This window comes from Tursiops truncatus, chromosome 7 (genome assembly GCF_011762595.2).
Source record: "Tursiops truncatus isolate mTurTru1 chromosome 7, mTurTru1.mat.Y, whole genome shotgun sequence".
NCBI lineage: Eukaryota > Metazoa > Chordata > Mammalia > Artiodactyla > Delphinidae > Tursiops > Tursiops truncatus.
Genome location: NC_047040.1, coordinates 59,617,380 through 59,641,199, shown reverse-complemented (window position 1 = coordinate 59,641,199; position 23,820 = coordinate 59,617,380). Strand labels below are relative to the sequence as shown.

Here is a 23,820-nt window from a genome sequence, read left to right as displayed (position 1 = left end):
TTCATCTATGTATCTAATACATTATTTTTAAATTCAATTCAGCAATGACATTTATGGAACAGTTAGAAATTTGCACTTGACTGGATATTATTGAGACATTGTTACATTTCTTAGTTGTGATAGTGGTGTTATGGTTTTGTTTGGAGGAAGAAAAGAATCCTTACCTTTTAGAGATTCCTACTGAAATATTTATGGATTAAATGATATATGTGGAATTTGCTTCAAAATAACTGAGAGGGGCAAGTGGATAGGATTGTAGATGAAATAACATTAGTCATGAGTTCATAATTATTGAGGATGGATGTTAAGTATGCGGTGTGGTATTCTTTCTATTTTTATATATGTTTGAAAATGTCCATTCACATTCCCGAAGTCAACGATAAGTGTTAATATCCTATTATGTGCAAGACAGGGTACCCTGTTTTGCGGGAGATCGATGTTTCACAAGTGCATGGGGCCTTGTCTGCTTGTTCTCTGCAGTAAGCGCAGTGTCTAGGACACAGTCTGCACATAGTAGATGCTCAGTACAAACACACGCGGAAGCCCAGCCCGCACTCTGCGCCCCAAACGGCTGCTCTGTTTTCTGCTCCCAGGAGTGGCAGCCCTGGTAACATGCTCCAACTAGGTCTGAGCCAAGCTCAGACCTAGTGCTATGGAGTTGAAGGAAGGCGGAGTCCTGTTCATTTAGGAGTCAGCAAGGTGCTTCCCTGGAGTTCATGGAAATTGACATTGAGGTGCCTGAGACAAATTGCATCCAAAACAACATCTCTAAGCAAAGCAAAATTGCTCCTTTAATTTAACATGAATTATTTCTTTCAGGAGCCTGTTAATGTAGTTGCTAACAGTGACAGGAATACCTCAAAAGGCTGTAGGGGGTCATAGAACCTTCTTAGAACATAACCTAGCCCATCTGCTCTCTCTGAGCCTGTTTTGTTCAGAGTCCAGCATAATATTATGCCCAGAAGTGTGCTTTGATCAGTGCTTTCTCATGAGGAAGAAAAATAGATAGTATCATAAGAAAGTGGAAAAGCAGAATTGGGGAATTATCAAAGGAAATGTCAGGAATGCAGGGTGATGGATTGGTCCCATGTGTACGTTGGAGTGATTAGTTAACTCAGAGGCAGAGAAAAATCATGATTTTAAATGTTTGCGTGCAGGTGTTAGTATAGTTGCCTCAGAACGAGAAGAAAACAGGATTAAAAAAAAAAAAAAAGCTAGTCACATCTTGACTAGAAGAAGGCTCTTTTGAGAACTCGTCAATGTTACTTTACAAACACCATTCAAATCTACCAAATGGGCCAGATGGCTGCTCAAATACTGCATGCTGCCAGCTGCCCATTGCTACAGATGAAGTCTTTTCTGCTGACGTTTGTGTAACCCACAGGCACGTTATAGAGTGTTGATTCCTTTGGTGCTGTTTAACATTTATGTGTCATCATAATTATAAACCATAAATATACATGACACCACGCAATAAATAAAATTGCCCAGCTTTTCACTCTGAAAGGGGAGGAGGCTGTACTGATTACCTGAGAAGAGACGATGTCTTACACTCACTTTCCATTCTTCATAAATGTCACTCCTCTCTTGTTGGGTGCTCTACCTGCATGCTTTACGCTCGCCAAGCCTTATCCCTTCCAAACAGCACAGACTCCCAAGGCTAATGTGTATCGCTGAGCCCCAGGTTTTAAAGCAGGCCTGGACCAAAAGTTAGGGGGAGACAATTCAGGGGAATCCACGTAGTTCTAAATGAAGCCAAACTATTGTATTTGACAACAAATCGAAAGTTCTTGGGAGGTCACATAACGGGCAGGTGTACTGTGTAAAAGGAAGTTGGTAAATGGCGATGAATCAGCTTCTTTCAAAACAGACATTTTCTAGAGATGCATTTCTTTTGGCTTTGAAAGACAGTTGATTCAGTGCTATTCACCTGTTAAGAAGGCGGCACTTTTATTCGCATCTGCATCTGCAAAAACCAAATGTCTTTTCCCTCCTCAAAATCCTGAGCGTGTGTTTGAGAGCACGAGAGGCTTGGCGAGAGGTGGAGGGGAGGGTAAGAGCCCGCACCGTTTGGTTAATCAGCCGCAAATACATGGAGGAACGGGCTGCGATAGAACTCCCTCCCCAACAGGGGCTCTTTCAGTCTCATCCGGGAAGACCTCTTTAGAACACAGCATTTTTATTTTAGGCCCCAGAGCCCAGACAGCACGCTCCATGGCTCTATAAATACAAGACTCAGATGCTTCCTGACACCCAGCGTTTCTGCTTCTTAACATGTAAATACGTGAATGTTCAAAGTGAGTAATTATCCGTACCCTGAGTTTACAATCTTGTCTTTCAGAAGTATCGACAGTACATGGCAGGACTTCTGGCTCCTCCTTATGGTGTTATGGAAACAGGCTCTAACAATGACAGTAAGTGAAAAACATGAACATTTTGTATATAAAAGTCTGTTGTGCGGCATGTGTTTTCATGTGACCCAAAAATACTTCCTACACCAGCTTGACAGTAAGCCTCCAGACTCTCTTGTGGATAAACAGACCCACCAGCCCACACTTGAGTTATTTTAAAAAATTGTTCCTGTAGTATAATTTCGTGGTCTGAGCTGATAGAGGGAGGTATGCTCTGGTACTAGTTGGAACTTCAGCATGCGTTCCCAAAATACCTTCATTTTAAAGTGTTGTTTCTGGGCTCTTTTAAAAATGGGCTTCAAGAACTGTGTTTGTCGTAGACCCCTGAGAGCCACACCTCTTGCTTCCTTTGATGCTACTGATCAAGGAGAGAAGCAGCGGGATTCGTTCTTTCTTCTTCTTAAGTCGTGGCCTCTTCCAATTCCAGGCCTTTTGTAAGAGATCTGGAATCAGCCAGATGAGTCTCTGGCTGATCATAAAAGAAAGGAAGTTTTTCTCTGTGATGCTCTTTTCTAATGGGTGCCCACGAGACTCGAAGAAATCCTGTGTCCTGAGTCTGTTTATCTGTTCGTGCATGTCAGAAGCATCTTTTTAGCACTCGATACCATCCCTGGGAGTTGCTCGTTGAGGCTCTGGGTCCCCTTACCTGGCTCTTGTCCGTATATGTGTTACGAGGCAGCGAGCCCCGGGGTTTCTGAAGCTGTGGCGCTTCAACACTGACACACTGATGGGTCGAGCAGTACTTCCACTCCAAGCATCTTCAGAGCCAGAGCCACCCTTCCCATCCTCTTCCTACCTCCTTGAATTCCCACTCTCATTTTCACGCTCAGACTTGTCACTCTCTACAGGTGACCCTCCTTCCCGCCTGACCAGGATCTTAAGTGAGCTTCCGTCCCCTCTGTTTCCCAGTTTCTGGGCAGCCTGTGCCCTCTCTTTCTCTGTTTCTCTTCTGTCCTTGGAGAGGTGGGTGTTGGAGGGCAGATCTCTCTTTCCTTTCATTTCTTCCCCTGTTCTTGATTTTTCTCCCCTGGCTGATCTAGGGATGACCAGTAACTGAACTGGAAATCCCAGCTGTGCTGTCTCCTAGCTGTGTGACTTCCGTTAAGGCACTTAGTGTCTCTGTGCCTCGGTTTCCTCATAGGATTGTTGTGAGGATTAAATGAAGCAAAACGTGTCAAATGTTAAGAAGCAAATGTGCCGGGCGTATAATAAGCACCCAGGTGATGTGACCTATTATTTCCTCACCACCAGTTACTCTTTAACCCCTCAAAGTCTTCCTTCTGCCGTATACTTCTTGACTCAAGCCATCTGAATTATCCAGTGTCCAACTAATAGCCAGCCTCAGTCATTACTATTACACACTCTCTATGACTGGGTAAGATTTTCCATGTTCGGACTCCATCCTCCCTTGGGTCCCAGCCTCCACTGCATTATCCTGGTTTTCCTGTATCTCTCTGGCCCCTTGTATTCTTTCATGGGTATTCTTCCCCTCAGCTGGAAGTTCAGACAGCCTTGGCTATTTTTCTCTTTTTTCCTCTATACCGACCCCTCCACCGTTGCATCCTTTCTTGCAACTGATACAAATCTGTTTGAGTCTTACAAAGGGCAGCCTAACTTTCCAAGTGACTACTGATCTCATTCTCTTTCCACCCAGATGTCCTCCTGGTCTCTTGCACTCAAAATATCAGTAACGGAATACATCGTGATTCCCACAAACCATCCTTCCTCCTGAAAGTGTATTTCCATTCATAACTCCACTGTCCTCCCATACCAGGTACTAAACCTCCACTGTTTTGGGGTCCTCTTTTCTCTCACCTCCACCCCCCTGAAGTTAATCACTTGTCCATCCCTTGTTCCTTCCTCTGTAGTGTTCATATTCTTTCTTTTCCCTCCCCTCTGCAGCCCCCTGGCTGAGGGCCTCATCACCCTTGACCTGAGAGCAAAGATGGCTCAACTGGCTTTGAACCTTCATTATTTCACTCTTGGTGTACCCTACACCTGACTTACACAGAACTTTTTTAATTTACTTTTTATTATGAAAAATTTCAAGCATACAGAATGATACAGTTAATACCTATATTGTCATGACTTTAATTAATATTAAACTTTAATACTTAAATAAGATTAGTAATAATTTGATAGGTATTTTCATATTATTATTTTGCCATATTTCCTTCTTCTAATCATATATATACATTTCACCCCAAATACTTCAGCAGGCATTTTTGAAAATACAGACTTTTCCATGCAAAAACCACACCATTATCATACCTAATTACTGGTATGATTTTCCTTAATAATATCCACCACTCAATCCAAGTCCGAATTTCCCCAACTGAATGTCTTTGTAGTTAGTTAATCGTTCAAACTGCGCTTCCATGAAGGATTGTGCCATTGCCTCTGGTTTTTATGTCTTAGGTGTCTTTTAATTTTGAAAAGTCTCTTCCCTCCTTTTTCTTGATCATACCACTCTGTTGGTCAGAACCTTTAATGCTGGTCCACGGCCAGGCATAGAAGGTGAAATTCCAAGACTTCTAATGCCTTAGCCCGACTTGCAAGTTCCTGCATGGCCTGAGAGCACGTTTTCAGTATTATGTCTCTACAGATACCCTAATTTCTATCCACTCTGATACGATGATTTGTACAACTGTGTGTTTATCTTATTAAACCTCCTAGAAAGTAAGCTTCTGTTACAACCCTGTATCTCCTCATTAGTCAACTCTAGTCCTTTCAAATGGTCGTTGGATGGATGGATAAATGGATGGATGAGCTCAAGACGAATTTCAGAGTGCTGACATTGGGCCACGCTTACTCTTTCTGGCGGATCCGAGAACTGATGGCAAACATGTTCATTAATACTCTGCTCGAGAGGACAACCCTCTCTGTCCCTTTGTTTCCTGCCTGAGCTGTTATGTCCCGATACTATCCCAGGTTGGGGGTCAAAGTTTAATTAGGGTATGTTTCCTAATAATCTATTCTTTTCTTACCCCTCCTGCTTACCGCTGCCTATTAGGATGGGCACTCGGTGCTTTTAATGCCAATATTTTAAGTCCCGTATGGCCCCTTATTAAACACATAAAGTCCTGCTTACTCAGAATTTGGATGTACTACATTTTTGCATTGCAACCCCCCTCACACCACCCCAGTAGTTCTAAGCTAGGTGCAAAACACACATCAAAACCACCTGGACTTCTGTCGCTTCAGTATAGGGCCACCTGTTCTCACTGTCCTGGGGCCAGTAAGCTCTGCTGGGGCTGGTGACCTTCCAGTGCGGCCACCCTTACCATGGCAGAGTAGCAGACCCAAAGGAAGTGCAAAGGACCAGTGCCAGCCTGGACCGAGTGCTCATGAAATGTGTGTAAATGAGTGAATGGACGAATGATTAACTTATTTGCTAAGAAAATTGAGACACCCCTGGAAACAGCCATTGCCTGCTGGGACCTAACTTGGAAGCAGCAGCGGTTTGCTTTGCCCAAAATAAAAGTTGTGTGCTAGTAGTAGTCTTTATGTGCGACCTGCCCCCAGGTTCAAATCCCTGGAGCGGTGTCAGGGGGTTTGCCTTGGAAAAATACAATCCGTGCAACTTAAGAGTTGATGTGTTCGTCTAAAATTCTGAGTGTTCTGCTGCCCAAGACAGAGTAATTGCTCTGAGACAGTTGCTCACATGGTGTAAAATAAGCAGGGCTGGATTTTCACCTCTAGGAGAGTAAAGCGTATGGTAGAAAAGCAAAATAAGTATGAGATTTTCTTGTCTGGCACCCAGCCCTGCTCCTGAGTCATTTATTTATTTATGTTACAGATTTTGGTAGGTGCTGCTACGTTTCTAAGCAGCATTATGTATGTTTTTCTGGAAAGACAAATTGAAAACACCAAAATGTTACTTGGTTTGATTCAGCAGGGGATTTCATTGCCATTTTGCAAGTTGATCTTACAGCTCATGCTCTTTCTCTCTCTCTTTCCTCTTCTAGGGATTCCCGACAAGGAGAACGTGAGTAGCTACTCTGTCTCTGCCTAATTTCTAAAAACTGTCATAAGGTAAAAAAATAATTGTGGTGACGCTACCATCAAAGAGAGCTCTTTATCCACATTCAGCAGAGCAGTAAATATTTTTGTAATCTTATTCTGGCATCTTTGGTGAGTCACTTTGAAGTACGAAGGGGAGAAGTTTGATTGCTCTGACGTGGCCATCACATGTCCTTGATGTTAACTAGTCCGTAGAAAGGTTATTCTAGGGATAAACAGTATAATTGATGAGTGTTTTCCTTTTCCCATGATGCATACATGGCAGTAGAGAGAACCACTAGTTTAACAGCACATAGAAAATGAGCTGTTTTTCCTTAGTAGGAATACAAAATATGAGATTTCAGGCCAGTTGATTTTATAATTGTATCCAAGTGCACTAGAGTCAATATTTCTCTTTGAAGTTGAAAATAATGAATTGCTCGAATTGGTCAGGGCAAACAGGTAAGAGAGTAGGTGCTTTAGGATAAACCTGTCACCAAGAATCAGTGCCAAGTACTCCTTCTAAGGCTGGTAGGGGTGTAGCGGCATTGTCTTTGCATGCAAATGATAATGACATTAACTGGAATCTAAATTTAGACAACAACATGGAAGGGTTAATACGGAAGTGTGTAGGGATTCATCTGAAGTGGTGCTTGGTGGCTCTCAATTGTATTGACTTGTCATTGTGTTCCGCAGTTGCTGTACCCAAGTGACAGTGTTACAGAACTGTCTCCCTTTTCTGTCCTTTCCCTGCTTCGGGAAGTAGAGTGGATACAACATCACCACATGCTATTAGGAAAGCTCTCCAATGCCATCAGTCAAAATAAAGCAAATGAGATGAAAGACATTCATGAGTAGAGTTGAAGCTCTAGAAAGATAAAAAGAAGCCTAAGAGCCTTAAAGTGGTGTTAATGTTAATTGAATTTTTTCCTTTATAAGAGAAAAGTTGGGGACTTCCCTGGTGGCGCAGTGGTTAAGAATCTGCCTGCCTATGCAAGGGACATGGGTTCGAGCCCTGGTCCAGGACGATCCCTGGTCCAGGACGATCCCACATGCCGCGGAGCAGCTGAGCCCATGCGTCACAATTACTGAGCCTGCACTCTAGAGCCCGCGAGCCACAACTACTGAGCCCGCGTGTCACAACTACTGAAGCCCATGCGCCTACAGCCCGTGCTCCACAACAAGAGGAGCTACCACAATGAGAAGCTGCGCACCGCAACAAAGAGTAGCACCCACTTGCCGCAACTAGAGAAAGCCTGTGTGCAGCAATGAAGACCCAACACAGCCAAAAATAAATAAGTAAAATAAATAAATATATTTAAAAGAAAACAAAAGCAAAAACAAGCAATACAGAAATGTCTTACTTTAAAAAGAAAAAGAGAGACAAGTTGTGTTAGGATGATTTCTTTCATCCGTTACCCTCTTTAACTACATGCTGGGCAATATTATATTCCCTTTATGTTTCTCTAAATAGCAATAATATGCCTGTGGACTGAAACAAAAGCACTTAGACTATTGTCTCAGTGTCCAAACAGATTCTTTATGGAAAGAATAAATTCTTTTTTCTAGCTCTACTCCTGATTTTGTTAATCACCATGTTTAACTTTCAATCAAATATGCAAACGTCAGTAAATGGTGTTTTGAGCTGCCTTGCCAGCTATATTTTATTTCCAGACCGAGCCTTACCTTTCATAAAAAGAACTTTCTTTTCATAAATTGCACTTCCATAGAAACAAATAGGTCGGCAGTTAACTTGCTGGGTTATTTTGTCTACTACTTATTATAATTCATAGGGACATCATTCAACTTTAGATGACACAGGATACTGGAACCTGTAAAATAATTGATAAAAATGTTAGAAAAATTAACATTGAACCAATAAAGCAAGAAGACCATTTTGTCAGGGTTGCAATTGTTTGGGCTTGTTGGTTTTATAGATTCTTCTCTTTGATCTGTTTAAATTTTATTTTATTTTTCTGTCTCCTATAAGTGGCATACCTGACTGACCATGTTTAACACAGAACATAAAAATCGCAATGAAAAGAACGCTTTCTAGTTGAATGTTACGGTTGCCCTTTGACGGAATGAGCTTGTCTATAATATTTTGCTGCGTAGATAGACTTTGTTGCTTACTGTGCTCCATTCTTTTGAGAGGCAACTGATAAGGAGTTTTGTAGTTTTAGAAGTTTATACGTTTCTTCCTCAGTGTGGAAGGAGCCAGAAAATAGACTCAGGAAGATATCAAAAGAATCCCATTCTCTGATTTACAAACATCTTGTTTCCAAAAGGGTCATTTGAGGGCTTCATTTTTTAGGCAGTGATAACGTTGACAGTGGGATTAGTAAGCTTCTTGTGAAATACGCAAGGATACATTCCCAATATAAAGCACTATCAACTCAGAGCCCAGAGGTTTCCCAAGCACTGGAAGAACTGATGCTAGATGCTAATGACAAGCAAGACTGGGGGTTTTGTAGAGCTATTTGGTTGGTCTCCTTTTAAGAAGATTACTTAAATCTTCCCAAACTTTTAAAAAGTCATGGGTTATTTACATGAAGAATAATTTTTGGCAATTATTATAAAGACATAAGGTTTTAAATGGCAAATGGTAAGGACATGGTTTACATGCTTTGTGAAAATTCTCATTAAGGAGAGAGCAATAATAAGTAATTACTAGGGTCAATAGTTTAGAAATTTTAGGAATTTTTAGGGACTATAGTAACATTTATCTCTATTGCTCTTTTTCAAGGTTAGAGAAAACAGATTAGAATATTTTCCACCAATTAAATGATGGTGTCTTATTTTACCATTGTAGATTGGCTATGATTCAGGGTCAGATGAAGAAAAAGGAAGTTGTGTATCCTTATAGAGACTTAAAATATTAAAAAAAAAACTTAGAAAACCCCATAAAACTGTGTAAAACCTTTCAACTCCAGCTTTCAAATTGAATTCAAACCAACAGTTTCTGGTGGAACACAGTTTTTAAAATCCTACTTTAAAACGTGACTGGTAGGCGTCCAGAGCTGATTGGGACATCCTGGCCAGAGTTCACAGCTTTACCCCAGCAGCCATTTCCCTCTGGTCTAGGGTGAGAATGTTTTAACCAGCACCGTCACCACACTGAAGCAACACACATGTGACTGGCTGAGGGTACGAAGCTCTACACAGCAAACCAACCAAACGCTTGAAGGCAGAAAACCCTGAGCGGCTCGTTTTCATTTGAAGGACAAGTTGCTTATCACCCAAGAGAAGATTAGATTTAGCAGTGTTGCTGGCCCGAAATTACGCGTTTGTAGTGCGTAAATACTCATTCCTTAGCTGGCCTATTAGAACGCATAGCTCAGCAAGCCCCACCTCCCGGGAAAAAAACAGCCTGTTAATGTCGAAGGTGCCAAGGACAATTTCAGCTCTTGGTCTCTGAAGAAATGTTTGTTTTTGTGTTTGCGAATTATGCATTTTATGGGGCAAGAGGCCCTTGCTGAATTTCTTTCTGCTTTTCATTCCATCCCTTCCTCTCCTCATATAAAAGCTGGCCTGTGCCATCTCTCTCTAGCTTCTGCAGTGGCATACTGATTGAATTTTTTTTTCTCTCTTTTTAAAATTTTATTGGAGCGTAGTTGATTTACAAAGCTGTGTTAGTTTCAGGTGTACAGCAAAGTGACTCAGTTATAAATATACATATATTCATTCTTGTTTAGATTCTTCTATCGGTTATCACTGAATATTGAGTAGTAGAATATCACTCAATATTCAGTGATACAGTAGGTCCTTGTTGGTTATCTGTCTTATATATAGTAGTGTGTGTACGTTCATCCCAAGCCCCTGATTTATCCCTCCCCGCCACGTTCCCCCTCTGGTAACCTTAAGTTTGTTTTTTATATCTGTAAGTCTGTTTCTGTTTCTGATTGAATTTTTAAGATGATGTGTACTTGACCTTCATCTACATAGTAAATAGTAAGTGCAGGGAACTCTCTGAACATCTGATCTTCTTGTCAATTATGCCACGTGTTTGTTGCCTCTGAATGTTCTTCAGCAGTGTTCACAGGACCTGCAAGCTGTGAGTTTGCTTGATGAAAGAGCACCTATCGGGGCGTATTGGGGTGGTGGTTCGCAAATATATTTTAGAGTTATTTTTATAATATTACAAATTATATTTGGTGACTGATTCAGTGTTCTAATGTCGGTGTCTCTACATTTTTAGGAGGAGAGCCTTTGAGTATTGCTGCCATGCTGATCTAGGGCTGCCGCTGAGTTAACCACATAACCTTGCTTTGAATATGTTCTCAGTGTTTTCTGTAGTCAGAATTTGACTTGGGCAAGATATCACAGAGAACCTGGGTAGTGTTTAATGGTTAAAAATAATAATCATAAAAGAAATGATATTCCCCAATCTCTCTAGCCAGCAGCCTCTCCCTGCTCTCACTTTAACAAATGCCACGGCCTTGAGGTGAGGCTGTTCACTATTGGCATTCCTGCTGAGAATTAGTTCCACTCTCAGCAGGGCCAGGAACATAATGTCATGTTGATAGTAAGACACTACACTGCTGATTCCAGAGTTATGGGAGAGTACACTGCTGTCTTCAGAAATATTTTGTTCTGTGCTGCAGGCAATTATGTTCACCACCAGGCACTTGGCGCTGCTAGCATGTTATCTTGATTGACTGTGGGAATAAAATATATAGTATCTTTTATGTTTGATGTATTTGAATGTTTATTGTCCTTGTTTTGACAAATTGAAACCAAATTATTTGCAAAATACATCTTAGGTTTAGGAGAGAAAATTGTAGTGTTCTCAGATAGGATAAATTAATCTAGTGATTACATGTCATTTAGGATTTGGATTCTTTTCTAATAATTCGGTGTCAAGACTGCCCTGAGTCCATAGATATTAAAATATTCTATAGTTGTTCTCTTTACCTTCAGGTAAAATTACATTATAGATAGATGCACATATACACACCCATATGTACATATATGGACACATGCAGATGTATATATAAATTTATATTTAACCATTTTCATTCTTTAGAATTTCCAGAAAAGAAAATCGTAACACCGACTTTTCGTAATATGATCAGGCTTTGTTCAGAATTCTTATTGCCCGTTTTTATAAATGTTCAAGTTCTCTCCAGCGTTTGTTTTATTTTCAGTTTTCCTTCAGTCAGAGAATGATTCAGAAGTACCCGTAGAATGTGCTGTCTAGTTGCTTGAAGGCCTTTAATCGAATGCATATGTATTGATGGATCCCAGGCGCCGCGTGGAGCCATGAAAATAGTGTAGCACCTTCAGGGAGTTGCAGCCGGGGACGGAAGCAGACGTGTGAACACAAGCCAGCACGCTGCAGCGCTGTGGCACGTGTGGTCGGGAGGCCGTGGCATGACCGCGTGGCCTTAGAGGCTCTGCGGGCTTGAGTCAAGTCCAGCTCTGCCACTTACTAACCATGTGAAGGTGGACAAGTTAGTTAACCTCTTACTCCTCTGTTTCCCCAGCTACAGGGTAAAAGTAACAGTAGTGTGGGAGTAGTGGCATAGCGGTGGAAGCCGAGGGGCCTGCCAGGAGGATTAGTGAGATGAGGCAGGCCAAGCGCCAGTGCTGGCACCCCTACATACTCTCAGGAGGCACATGGGGCTGTGTGGTTCTCAGGAGAAGGGGAGGGGCTCAGAGCAGGCCTCCCGGAAGAGGAGGAAATGCCTCCGCGCGCTCTTGATGGAACGTAGATGTTACCCAGGTGGAAGGGAAAGGAGAACGATGCATGAACAAAGGAAGAGAGTACCAGAGCTTTTCAAAACCTTTCAAAATAAAAAACTTTTCATTATTTTGGACTCTACTTGCTAGGAGCCCTTGCAAAGTCAAAATCTGACTTCTAAGCATCAGGCATTTCAGGGTTCCAACAAAACACCTTTTTTTTTTTTCGTTAACTAAAGGTTGACCTGTTTTGAATGCAGATGGGGAATTAGCTTGAATTTCCCCCTATTTGTACATCCCAATATCATGCCTTCCTTTTAAAAATGACAGATCTGGAGCTGATGCCTTTGAAGCCTATTGTTCACTCTGATCTCCAGCTCCTTTTCTGCTATAATTGCCCAGTCAGTGCTCTCTGATTTCTGTGGTTCTCCTTTGTTTTTTTCCCCCTTCTCTTGAATGAATCACTCTGCAAAGCTTTCAGTTGAATTTTGACCTCTTTTTCCTTTTCCATTTGTCAAGGTTATTTTAAATTTCATTCCAGTTTTCCTAAGTGCCAGCCACCCCACCCAATTGGGTATCATTGTCAGATTTAATAAGAATGCTTTTGATTCCATAGTCAAGGCTTTAATCAACATGTTAAATCTAGCAGCATTCAGCAGAGGACCTAACCTTGTGGAATTTAATCTGGTTTCTGCTAATTTATTTGCATACATGATAAAATTATCCCATCCGGACATGAAAAAGAAACTTAGGAAAACATACTATGAAAATACCCCGTAAAACAGGTGCTAAGCCATTAAATGCACTTCCATCCGACTTTCTACCTATTCGTAATTTGACAGAAAGGAAGATGAGAATTTTATTTCTGTCTCAGAATATACTAACATGACTGGATTCAATACATATTCATTGTTATAGTCTGTGTCCCCAGAGGTGCCTCAGCTTCTGTCCCTGACACTTAATAGCCAGCAACACTGAACAAGTCTTAGCACTCTGACCCTCAGTTTCCTCATCGATAAAATGGTGATTTCCCCAGTGAACCACAGCAAAAGGATTGTTGGGAGATCAAATAAGGTAAAGCAAGGGGGAAATTCCCAAACTTTACACTGCTCCCAAACATAAAACACTACATTAAGCTTCCCTGGAGGTTCATTCCAAAGGAAATCACACCCTTGTTGGTAACCTCAGTCCAGGGATATTATCCTAGACTGGGGATCTCTGAGGCTGTCCAGTAGGTTCTGGTTTAGGAGGAGATTGGGTCTGGGAAACCTTATAAAAGCTTGCGTCCTATTAGGACTTGGTCCAGTGCTCAATTCTGGGAAGACGGCAAGATGCCAAATGAAAAGTCATTCATCTTAATGTCCTTGTAACTTAGCTCAGCTAAGAGAATGAACAATTCCCAGGTCACACCAAGCACTGATTTGGTGCTGTAATTTGATAGCCCAATCCCAAACAAAGTGAGGAAACCACACCCAAAGTTGACTACAAAGACGGATGGGGTAGAGAGTAAGAGCAGTAAGAGAGTAAAGAAGATAAGCTGGAGAAGGCACCTGGCTCGTTTGGGGGCCCAGCAGAGAATCATGGATGTCATCATGGCAGTCCACCCTGCACCTTCTAGTTTTAGGGTATGTGAGCTTTTTTAATATTATATTAACAAATTCTTCTATTTAAATTTTCAAAGCATTGCAATGTACAACTACCTAGTAAAGGAATTTGTAACATATTGCAAAAATGGCTGTGTCATTCAACAAGATATTCTTTTGACTGAAACCGGTAATGGTCCCTTCCCCTACACGCACCCGTCCCCTGTTCCCCCAGCTTTATGTTTTCTTTTTGGTGTCTGGTATGTTCAGAAAAACACTTGGGCTCCCTCTGGTGGCCATTCCGGTGTTTCTACACGTCTAACCTTACAGCTGAAGTTTTTAGTTACATGGCGCAAAATGTTTGGATGAAAGTGGAAATATTAATAGTAAATTTTATTTTCTTTTGTAAGATAACTGGCACTTGGGAACCTCTGAATTAGCCAAAATATCCAACTCATTTATTCATTCATTCATTCATCCATTCATATATCTTCCAATCTAATATGTTGTTGATAATTTCACTTTACTAAATGAAGGGGCATCTGATCTGCAAGTCCATAGAAAGATATTAAGTCCCAATCCTGTAAGTCAAACAGCTTTCCCCAAGAAGTGATTCTATTAACTAGCAAGTTTTTATAGAATGCTTACTGTGTATTAGCCCAGAGTTGGACATTATGGGAAATATCTTGTTACTCATCATTTAAAAAATATATGAATAAGCTCTTCTGTAACAGTTGGCAATGTTATATTACTTCTTTTTCTCCTTTAAACTATATTCCCATTCTATCTGCCACGTAGAATTTTATCCTATTGTAATGAATCTTTGTCCAGACCTGATTACTTTTAAATTACGACAGTGTATTAGTCAATATACAGATTTAGCTACAGTAACAAAGACCCAAACATAAGTGTCTTAAATAAAACGGAAGATAATCTTCCTTCGTGTTAAGTGTCCAAATGTGAGCTGCCCAGGGTTAACGTGGCACCTCCAAGTTGTAATGTATTTTTACGATTGAAAGTCTCTTATTGATCACACTCTTATACTTCCATGTATCAAAAATAAGTATATATTTAAAGCTTAATGTTTTAAAATTTCTAATGACCGTAAGTTTCCTTTAAAATTTTTCTTCTGAGTTGAATGATAGTTAGTAATAGTATACAATTGTCAAAACAAAATAAATATTTTATATATATTTAGAAATAATTATTAAATATTAAATTATAACTGTAAAGGCATCATTGAATGACTTGGGTGCTTTTTAAAAATGAATTTGTTATCTATAGGCAGCAGGGGGTTAACATCAGTCCTCCACTTCTTGGTTTTTAGATATGTAAGCACTGGAAAAGCTTGTTCACGTAAATCAGCAGGTGAGAATGGAAATAGTTTTACATAGCAATGTCACTAAACTCTGACTCCTGAGCAGCTCATGTGGTGCCTCATGGGGAGAGAGAGAGATTGTAGTCACATTGGAGGCCGTGGAAAGTGTTACATTCTGGGTGGATTTTGAAAATGGAGTCCTAGGATCTTCTGATGAATTAAATGTGAGGTGAGAGAGAAGGAGAGAAGTCAAGGACGACTTCAGGGTTCTTGGCCCAATCACGCAGAAGGATGCAGCTCCAACAGCTAAGAAAGGGAAGACTGAGGGTGAAGTGAATTTGGACACCTAGTTTGAAGGTCGTTATACTAGACAGTATCCAGGAATGAGGTATGAGTAGGTTTTTGTACTGTACCCCTGTCCAGTCAATTGTTAATGATAATAAACATTAGATTAGAGAGTGGTAATGAGATTTGATTTTAGGTATTTATACTGAGTAGTATATGCCTGGGGCATGAATAAAATTAGAATGTTTCCGAAAGAGTTAAATACAAGACAAAAATAAGAATTTTATTAGGTTTGGCTCCCCCCTTCTGTTATATTTTGTAGATTTTAAGAGAATTTATGTTTGTGAGCAAATTTTGTGTATAACTCCAGGTATCACCTTTCAAATAAAAGGTTAATGAAAAGTTGATTTATAGAATATTTCAGGTAGAAATAGTAAATGAATCAGGCTAACAAAGTGTGACTTAATAGACATCCTCAGGGACCTAGGATGAATAGGTAGTGGCATATTATTTGTAACTCAGCCCACAAATTATTTCTATATGATTTAAATGGCTATGACCTGCTTGAAACAATTTGTTTTCTTAATTAGTTTAATCATTCTCTTTGTAGTTTCTTATGCTACTAAATGGGTTAATAACCCCCTTCTTCTTAAATAAATTAATTTTTCCAGCCAAGCCACAAATTTCCAATTAAGTTTGAAGGAGTGAAGTAATTCCGTAATAGGGGAAAAATGATTATATTTAATTCTTTTAAAATCAACTGACCTGTATTAAGTGCCCACTGTGTGCCACGCAGATACAAACTTTGGTTCTGGAACTACAAAGTCCAATAAAACGAATTCTTGACTTCAAAGAGCAAACAGCCTAACAGCTTAAACAGCCTAGGACAGAGACTGGTTAAACGGATAATTATATCAGAATGTGGTACTGAGAGAGACTGGAGTTAAGTGCCAAGATACCTCACACATTGTAAGAGCCACGTCACTTGAACCCAAAGGATTTCTGAAAAAAGAAAGTTTCATTATTCACCACCCCCGATGTTTTCCTGATTCAAAAGAATGCAGTTACTAAGTTACTATGTAACTCCAAACTATGGAGGATACAGGTGGCAGAAACCCATTTTAAGCCAGTTCAAAGGCAAAGTCCACAGGAAGAGCTGGTGTGGCGCTGGCCTTGGGCTAATAGAGGCCAAGGGCTCTACTTCCACCTCTCCCCAAGCCTGGAAACATGGTCACCAGCTATTCCTGTTTTTTTCCCAGCAGCTACTGTTAGAAAACCTTGGGGAAGGACACGGACTGATCTAGTGTAGGTCCTGCGGTCCCTCTACCCCAATTCTGAGTCAGTGTGGGTGAGATACCACTGTGGGCTCAGCTCTGACAGTGGGGAGGTCTGGCCCTGGAAGAAGGCAGGACAGGAAATAGTAGCTGTTCACTATTCCTCCCCGGTGACGCACATTCAGCTGACTTATGAAATATCAGTCTCCTTCCTCTGGTGTACTCAGATAACAGCATAATGCAATCCATATCACATTTGGGGGTTAGTCTTCATCCCTTGTGTATGAAGAAATAGGACAGAAGCAGTTAGGAGAATAATGTTGACATCACATTTTGCAACAGGTTTGATTGCACTAAGCATTGTGCTTTAAAAACTACATGCATTCCCGTCAATCAGAGTCATAATTTCTTTTTCACTGTCTTCTTAACACGTATGATGTGGAAATTAACAAGATTTGATCTTGTTAATAAGTCTTTTGAGATACTTAGATGTGGGTTCTGAGCCAGTAGATGATAGCAGCAAGCCTATGTGTCCTAGGATATTACAGGAATTCTTCTTTTTTATGTATTTGGTTTAAAGTCTGTGAGCCAGATTTACATTCAGATGAGTCATTGAAGCTTATATTGTGTGCCTAAAGGGAAACGTTTATGCCAAGAGTCTAAGACGAAGTCCAGCAAGACAGTGGATTTTTAAATCATGGTTATCTTTCCCTGATAATAAGTGTAGTAGTACTTCTGTTGAACATTTGGAAACATAAAACTGTTTTTTAAAATCTCCTAAAATGCCACCACTCAGAGCTCTGAGTGTTTCTATATTTAATACATAGAAACAGATTTTAGTTTACACTGTATATATAGTTTCATATCCTACCTTTTTCAGTGAAGTTTTTGAAAGGACTTTAATATTGTCCCAACCATATTGGAGAATGAATTTCCTCTGCAATAATTTTTTTTTTCAAACAGCCATCTATATCTTTTAAAGTCAGTTTTCACTTCATCCCCTTCCCATTTTTGGAATTATTTTTGGTTACGTTGCTGTTGTTCTTCCTTCATTTCTGATGTTCTAAGTTTCTGACTGGTATCATTTCCTCTCTGACAGAAGAACTTCCCCTAGAAATTCTCATAAAACAGGTCTGCTGGCTACAAATTCACCAACGCTTTTCTTCGTTTGAGAAGGTCTTTCTTTTACCTTCATTCCTAGAGGATAGTTTAAAGGATAGAGAATTATGAATTGACAATTTTTATCTTTTAGCATTTTTATGAGTCAGTATTGATGCGTTATTAGTAACGAAAGTCTATTGTTTATTCAGACTTCCTTTGTTTTTACGTAGTGTCCTTTTTCTGTTCCTGCAGCCCTTCCAGGATATCACTTCATATTTAGTGGTCCTGTCTCCTTAGACTCCTTTGGTTGTTCCAGTTTCTCAGACTTTCCTTGTTGTTGACGAACTGGCCAATTTGAGGGATACTGGTCAGGTATTTAGGAGAATGTTCCTCACTTGGGATTTGTCTGATATTTTTTCAAGATCAGACTCAGATGATAGGTTTTCTGGGAAAGACAACAGATGTACCATTTTCATCACACCATATCAAGAATATATACTGTCAAGGTGATTCATCGTTGTTAACATTGACTTTGATTATTTGGTTAAGGTAGTATTTTCCAAGTTTCTCTACTGTAAAGTCATCCCCTTTCCAGACTGAACTCTTTGAGAGGAAGTCACTATGCACAGCCCACACTTGAGAAGGGAGTTATGCTCTACCTCCTTGATAGCAGATATCTACATAAATCATTTGAAATTCTTCTCATGGGAGATTGTCTCTTCTACCACATTTATTTATTTATTCAACCATTTTTCATATCAGCATAGACTCATAGGTATTTATTTTATATTTTGAGTTATAAGCCAATATTATTTATTTTCTTAGTCAAGTTGTTCCAGCATTGGCCACCGGTAGCTCTTTAAGTTGGCTCCTGTGTTTCATTGACATATTCCATAATCGTATTTCGTTTTGGTTTATATTTTTGGACATTTTTTGACACAACTAGATGCTTGTATATTCCCTGTCCCCATCTTAGCAGTAGCCGTTTTGTCAAGGATCCTTGGTTCCTTTTATTGAAGATCTTGGTGTTAGAAACCAAGATCTGGGTGGTATGTGTGTTTGTTACTACTGAGATGTTATTGCTTCTAAGCCCTCTCAGCTAAAAGAGCAAGGAAATATATGTGGGTATACTAACTTGTGCATAAAGCGTATCTATAAATACATATATATATACACACATCTATCTGTATCTATATTTAGCCAAGTATGAGTTCATACCGATTTCTCTAACTGTAATCCATTACCAAATGGACCATTCTAGCCTTTTCTTCTTGCTTGTTTGAAACTTCTCACTCTAACATTGAGAAATTTGACTTGTACCATCTGTCATCTATTTAATTGTCTAATTCCAGCATATATGTATCGTGGTTTTGATTACCTGTACCCCTATGAGAAACAAACTTTATCAGTTAGAATGGAGTGCTTATGTATGGTGTTTTGCCTTTAGTCTTACAGACTGCTCATTTCTAAAACTATCTAAGTCAGCACCTTCCCTACCTCCCTCACCCTACTCCCTTCATGGAGGTTATTTCATACATTTGTAATACAATCAAATTCTTTTGTCACAGTATGCATTCCATCCTGGAATCCCTAACCTCCCAAATCGTAGTTTTAATCTTCATATATTAACTTTCACTCCGGGTGCTAAGTTCTATGCATTTTGACAAATGCATAATATCATGTGTCCACCTTTACAGTATCACAGAACACTTTCACTGTCCTAAAAATCTGTCTGTGTTTCACCTATCCATCCTTATCTGAAGCCCTGGCAACCACTGGTTTTTTCTCTCTATAATTCTGCCTTTTTCAGAAAGTCAAATAAATAGTATGTAGACTGGCTTCTTTCACTTAGAAATGTACATTTAAGATTCAGTGTTTTGCATGGCTTGAGCATTTGTTTTATCACTGAATAGCATTCCATTGTATAGATGTACCACAGTTTGTTTATTCTCCTATTGAAGGACATCTTCGTTGCTTCCATTTCTTGGCATAAACATGTGTGAGCAGATTTTGTGTGAACATAAATTTTCAAATCAGTTGGGTAAATACTTAGGAGTGCAATTGCTGGATTGTACTGTCAGACTATATTTAGCTTTGTAAGAAACTGCCAAACTGTCTTCCAAAGTAGCTGTACCATTTTGCATCCCCACTAACAATGAATGATAGTTACTTTGCTCTGCATCTTCACCAGCAATTGGTATTGTCTGTTTTCTGTATTTTAGCCATTCTAATATAGGAATGTAGTGGTATCTCATTCTTGTTTTGATTTTCATTTTCCTACTGACAAATGATGTTGAACAACTCTTCATATGCTGTTTGCCATCTGTATATCTTCTTTGTTGAGACATCTGTTAAGATCTTTTGCCCATTTTATTTTTTCAAGCTTTTTAAATTGAAGTATAGTTAATTTATAATGTGTTAGTTTCAAGTGTACAGTAAAGTAATTCAGTTACATATATATGTATGTATCTATATGTACATATGTACACATATTCTTTTCCATTATAGGTTATTACAAGTTATTGAATATAGTTCTCTGTGCTATACAATAGGTCCTTGTTGTTTATATATTAAATATATAGTAGTTTGTATCTGTTAATCCCTAACTCCTGACTTATCCCATCCCCCTTCCCTTTTGGTAATCATAGGATTATTTTCTATGTCTGAGAGTCTGTTTCTGTTTTGTAGATAAGGTCATTTGTATCCTTTTTGAGATTCCACAAATAAGTGATATCATATGATATTTGTCTTTGTATGACTTACTTCACTTAGTATGATAATCTCTAGGTCCATCCATGTTGTTGCAAATGACATTATTTCTTTCAGTTTTATGGCTGAGTAATATCCATTTTATATAGGTACCACATCTGCTTTATCCATTCATCTGTTGATGGACATTTAGGTTGCTTCCATGTCTTGGCTATTGTAAATAGTGCTTCGATGAACATTGGGGTGCATATATCTTTTCTAATTAGAGTTTTCGTCTTTTCCAGATACCTGCCCAAGAGTGGGATTGCTGGATCAGATGGTAGCTCTATTTTTAGCTTTTTAAGGAACCTCCATACCGTTCTCCATAGTGGCAGCAGCAATTTACATTCCTACCAACAGTGTAGGAGGGTTCCCTTTTCTCCACACCCTCTCAGCATTTATTATTTGTAGACTTTTTGATTGTTGCCTTTCTGACCAGTGTGAGGTGATACCTTATTGTAGTTTTTGATTTACATTTCTCTAATAATTAGTGATGATGAGCATCTTTTCATGTGCCTCTTGTCCACCTGTATGCCTTGTTTGGAGAAATGTCTATTTAGGTCTTCTGCCCATTTTTTGATTGGGTTATTTGGTTTTTGGTATTGAGTTGTTTGAGCTGTTTGTGTATTTTGGAAATTAAGCCCTTCTTGGTTGCATTGTTAGCAAATATTTTCTCCCAGTCCATAGGTTGTCTTCGTTTTGTTTACAATTTCCTTTGCTGTGCAAAAGCTTATAAATTTGATTTAGGTCCTCTTTGTTTATTTTTGCTTTTATTTCTTTTGCTTTGGGAGACTGACCTAAGAAAACATTGCTGCAATTTATGTCAGAATGTTTTTCCTATGTTTTCTTCTAGGAGTTTTCTGGTGTCATGTCTTTAAGTTTTTAAGCCATTTTGAGGTTATTTTTGTGTATGGTATGAGGGAGTGTTCTAACTTCATTGATTTACATGTGGCTGTCCAGCTTTCCCAACACCACTTGCTGAAGAGACTGTCTTTTCTCCATTGTATATTCTTGCCTTCTTTGTCAAAGATTAATTGACCGTGGGTGTGTGGGTTTATTTCTACGCCCTGTATTCTGTTCCATTGATCCATATGTCTGTTTTTGTGCCAGTACCATGCTGTTTTCATTACTGTAGTTTTGTAGTATTATCTGAAGTCTGGGAGGGTTATGTCTCCAGCTTGGTTCTTTTTCCTCAGGATTGCTTTGGCAATTCTGGGTCTTTTGTGGTTTCATATAAATTTTAGGATTATTTGTTCTAGTTTTGTGAAAAATTCCATGGGTAATTTGATAGGGATCGCATTAAATCTGTAGATTGCTCTGGGTAGTATGGCCATTTTAACAGTATTAATTCTTCCACCCAAGAGCGTGGAATATCTTTCCATTTCTTTGAATCATCTTCAATTTCCTTTATCAATGTTTTATAGTTTTCAGCATATAATTCTTTCACCTCCTTGGTCAGGTTTATTCCTAGGTATTTTTTTGTTGTGATTTTTTTTTAATTTTTGAATTTTATTTTATTTATTTTTTTATACAGCAGGTTCTTATTAGTTATCCATTTTATATATATTAGTGTATACATGTCAATCCCAATCTGCCAATTCATCACACTACCACCACCACCACCACCCCGCCACTTTTCCTCCTTGGTGTCCATAGGTTTGTTCTCTACATCTGTTTGACATGATTTTAAAAGGGATTTTTTTTTTTTACTTTCTCTTTCTGATATTTCATTATTAGTGTAAAGAAATGCAACTGATTTCTGTATGTTAATCTTCTATCCTGCTACCTTGCTGAATTCATTTATCACTTCTCATAGTTTTTGCATGGAGTTTTTAGGGATTTCTATAGAGAGTATCATGTCATCTGCATATAATGACAATTTTACCTCTTCCCTTCCAATTTGTATGCTTTTTCTTTCTTTTTCTTGTCTGATTGCTATGGCTAGGACTTCCAAAACTATGTTGAATAGACGTGTTGAGAGTAGGCATCCTTGTCTTGTTCCAGATTTTAGTGGGAAGGCTTACAGCTTTTCACCGCTGAGTATTATGCTGGCTGGCTATGGGTTTGTCATAAATAACTTTTATTATATTGAGATATGTTCCCTCTATACCTATTTTGGTGAGAGTTTTTATCATAAGTGGATGTTGAATTTTATCAAATGGTTTTTCTGTACCTCTTGAGATGATTGTGTCATTTTTGTCTTTTGTTGATGTGGTGTAATTGACTTATGTATGTTGAACCATCCTTGTGACCCTGTGATGAATCCAACCTGATCATTGTGTATGATCTGTGTGTTGTTGGATTCAGTTTGCCAATATTTTGTTGAGGATTTTTCTTTTTTTGGTAATGTCTTTGTCTGGTTTTGGTATCAGGGTAATGGTGGCTTTGTAGAATGACTTTGGGAGTGTTCCCTCTGCTTCAGTCTTTTGGAAGAGTTTGAGAAGGATTGGTATAAGTTCTTCTTTGTATGTTTGGTAGCATTCCCCAGTGAAACCATCTGGTCCTGGGCTTTTGTGTGCAGGGAGGTTTTGGTTTTTTTACAGATTCCATTTCACTTCTACCGATTGGTCTGTTCAAAGAATCTGTTTCTTCTTCCAATCCATGAACATGGAATATTTCTCCACTTATTTAGATCTTCTTTGATTTCTTTCGCCCATGTTTTGTAGTTTTCTGCATACATATCCTGTACATATTGTGTTAGATTTATGCCTAAGTATTTCAGTTTTCTTTTGTTGCTATTGTAAGAGGTATTTTTTTACATTTCAAATTCCAATTGTTTATTACTGGTATATAGAAAGGCAATTGTTATTTATTTATGACCTTATATCCTATGATCTTGCTATACTCACTTATTAGTACTAGGAGTTCTTTTGTAGATTCTTTGCGATTTTCTGCATAGAACAGTCATGCTGTCTGCAAATAAAGACTGTTTTATTTCTTTCTGTCCAACCTGAGTACCTTTTATTTATTTTTCTTATTTCACTAACTAGGATTCCCACTATGATGTTGAGTAGGAGTGAGAAAGGATGTTCTTGCTATTAGGTTTTTAGTATAATCATTTTTACCACGTATTTTAACTCTTCCATGAAACATTATTTGTAATGGCTACAAAATATCCCCCAATTCTGATATATCATCACTTATTTTTAACCATTTGTATAATGTTGCATATTTTGGTTGTTTCTAACTTCTCTATTTTTTAGTTTTCTTTAAAATAAAGAAGAAAACTGTCCACCTCATGAAGTTATTGTGGAAAGTAAATAATCCATGGAAAGTTCTTATTGCCTTGTCTGACAAAAATAAACACTTGACAAAACGCTTTTTTTGGTTTTAAGTATTATTGAGGCTTATGAAAAATAAAGGATTAGGAGAGCTAGGGTAGAAACTGTGTTTACGGGCAGAGATTTCTCTTTATA

General features: G+C 38.9%; 1 protein-coding gene across 3 annotated transcripts in view; it reads left to right on the top strand.

Annotated features, from left to right (window-relative positions):
- RAPGEF4 (Rap guanine nucleotide exchange factor 4) overlaps positions 1-23,820 on the top strand; it is a 317,013-nt gene that overhangs the window by 178,609 nt on the left and 114,584 nt on the right. For 2 of the 3 annotated variants that reach the window (XM_073807568.1, XM_019923308.3), the window contains 2 exons: positions 2,342-2,414; positions 6,380-6,399. In XM_073807568.1, the coding sequence (XP_073663669.1) occupies positions 2,342-2,414; positions 6,380-6,399 (93 nt within the window). Of the gene's footprint in view, positions 1-2,341; positions 2,415-6,379; positions 6,400-13,599; positions 13,721-23,820 lie in introns of those variants that run through there. The other variant, XM_073807569.1, reaches the window with a different exon arrangement.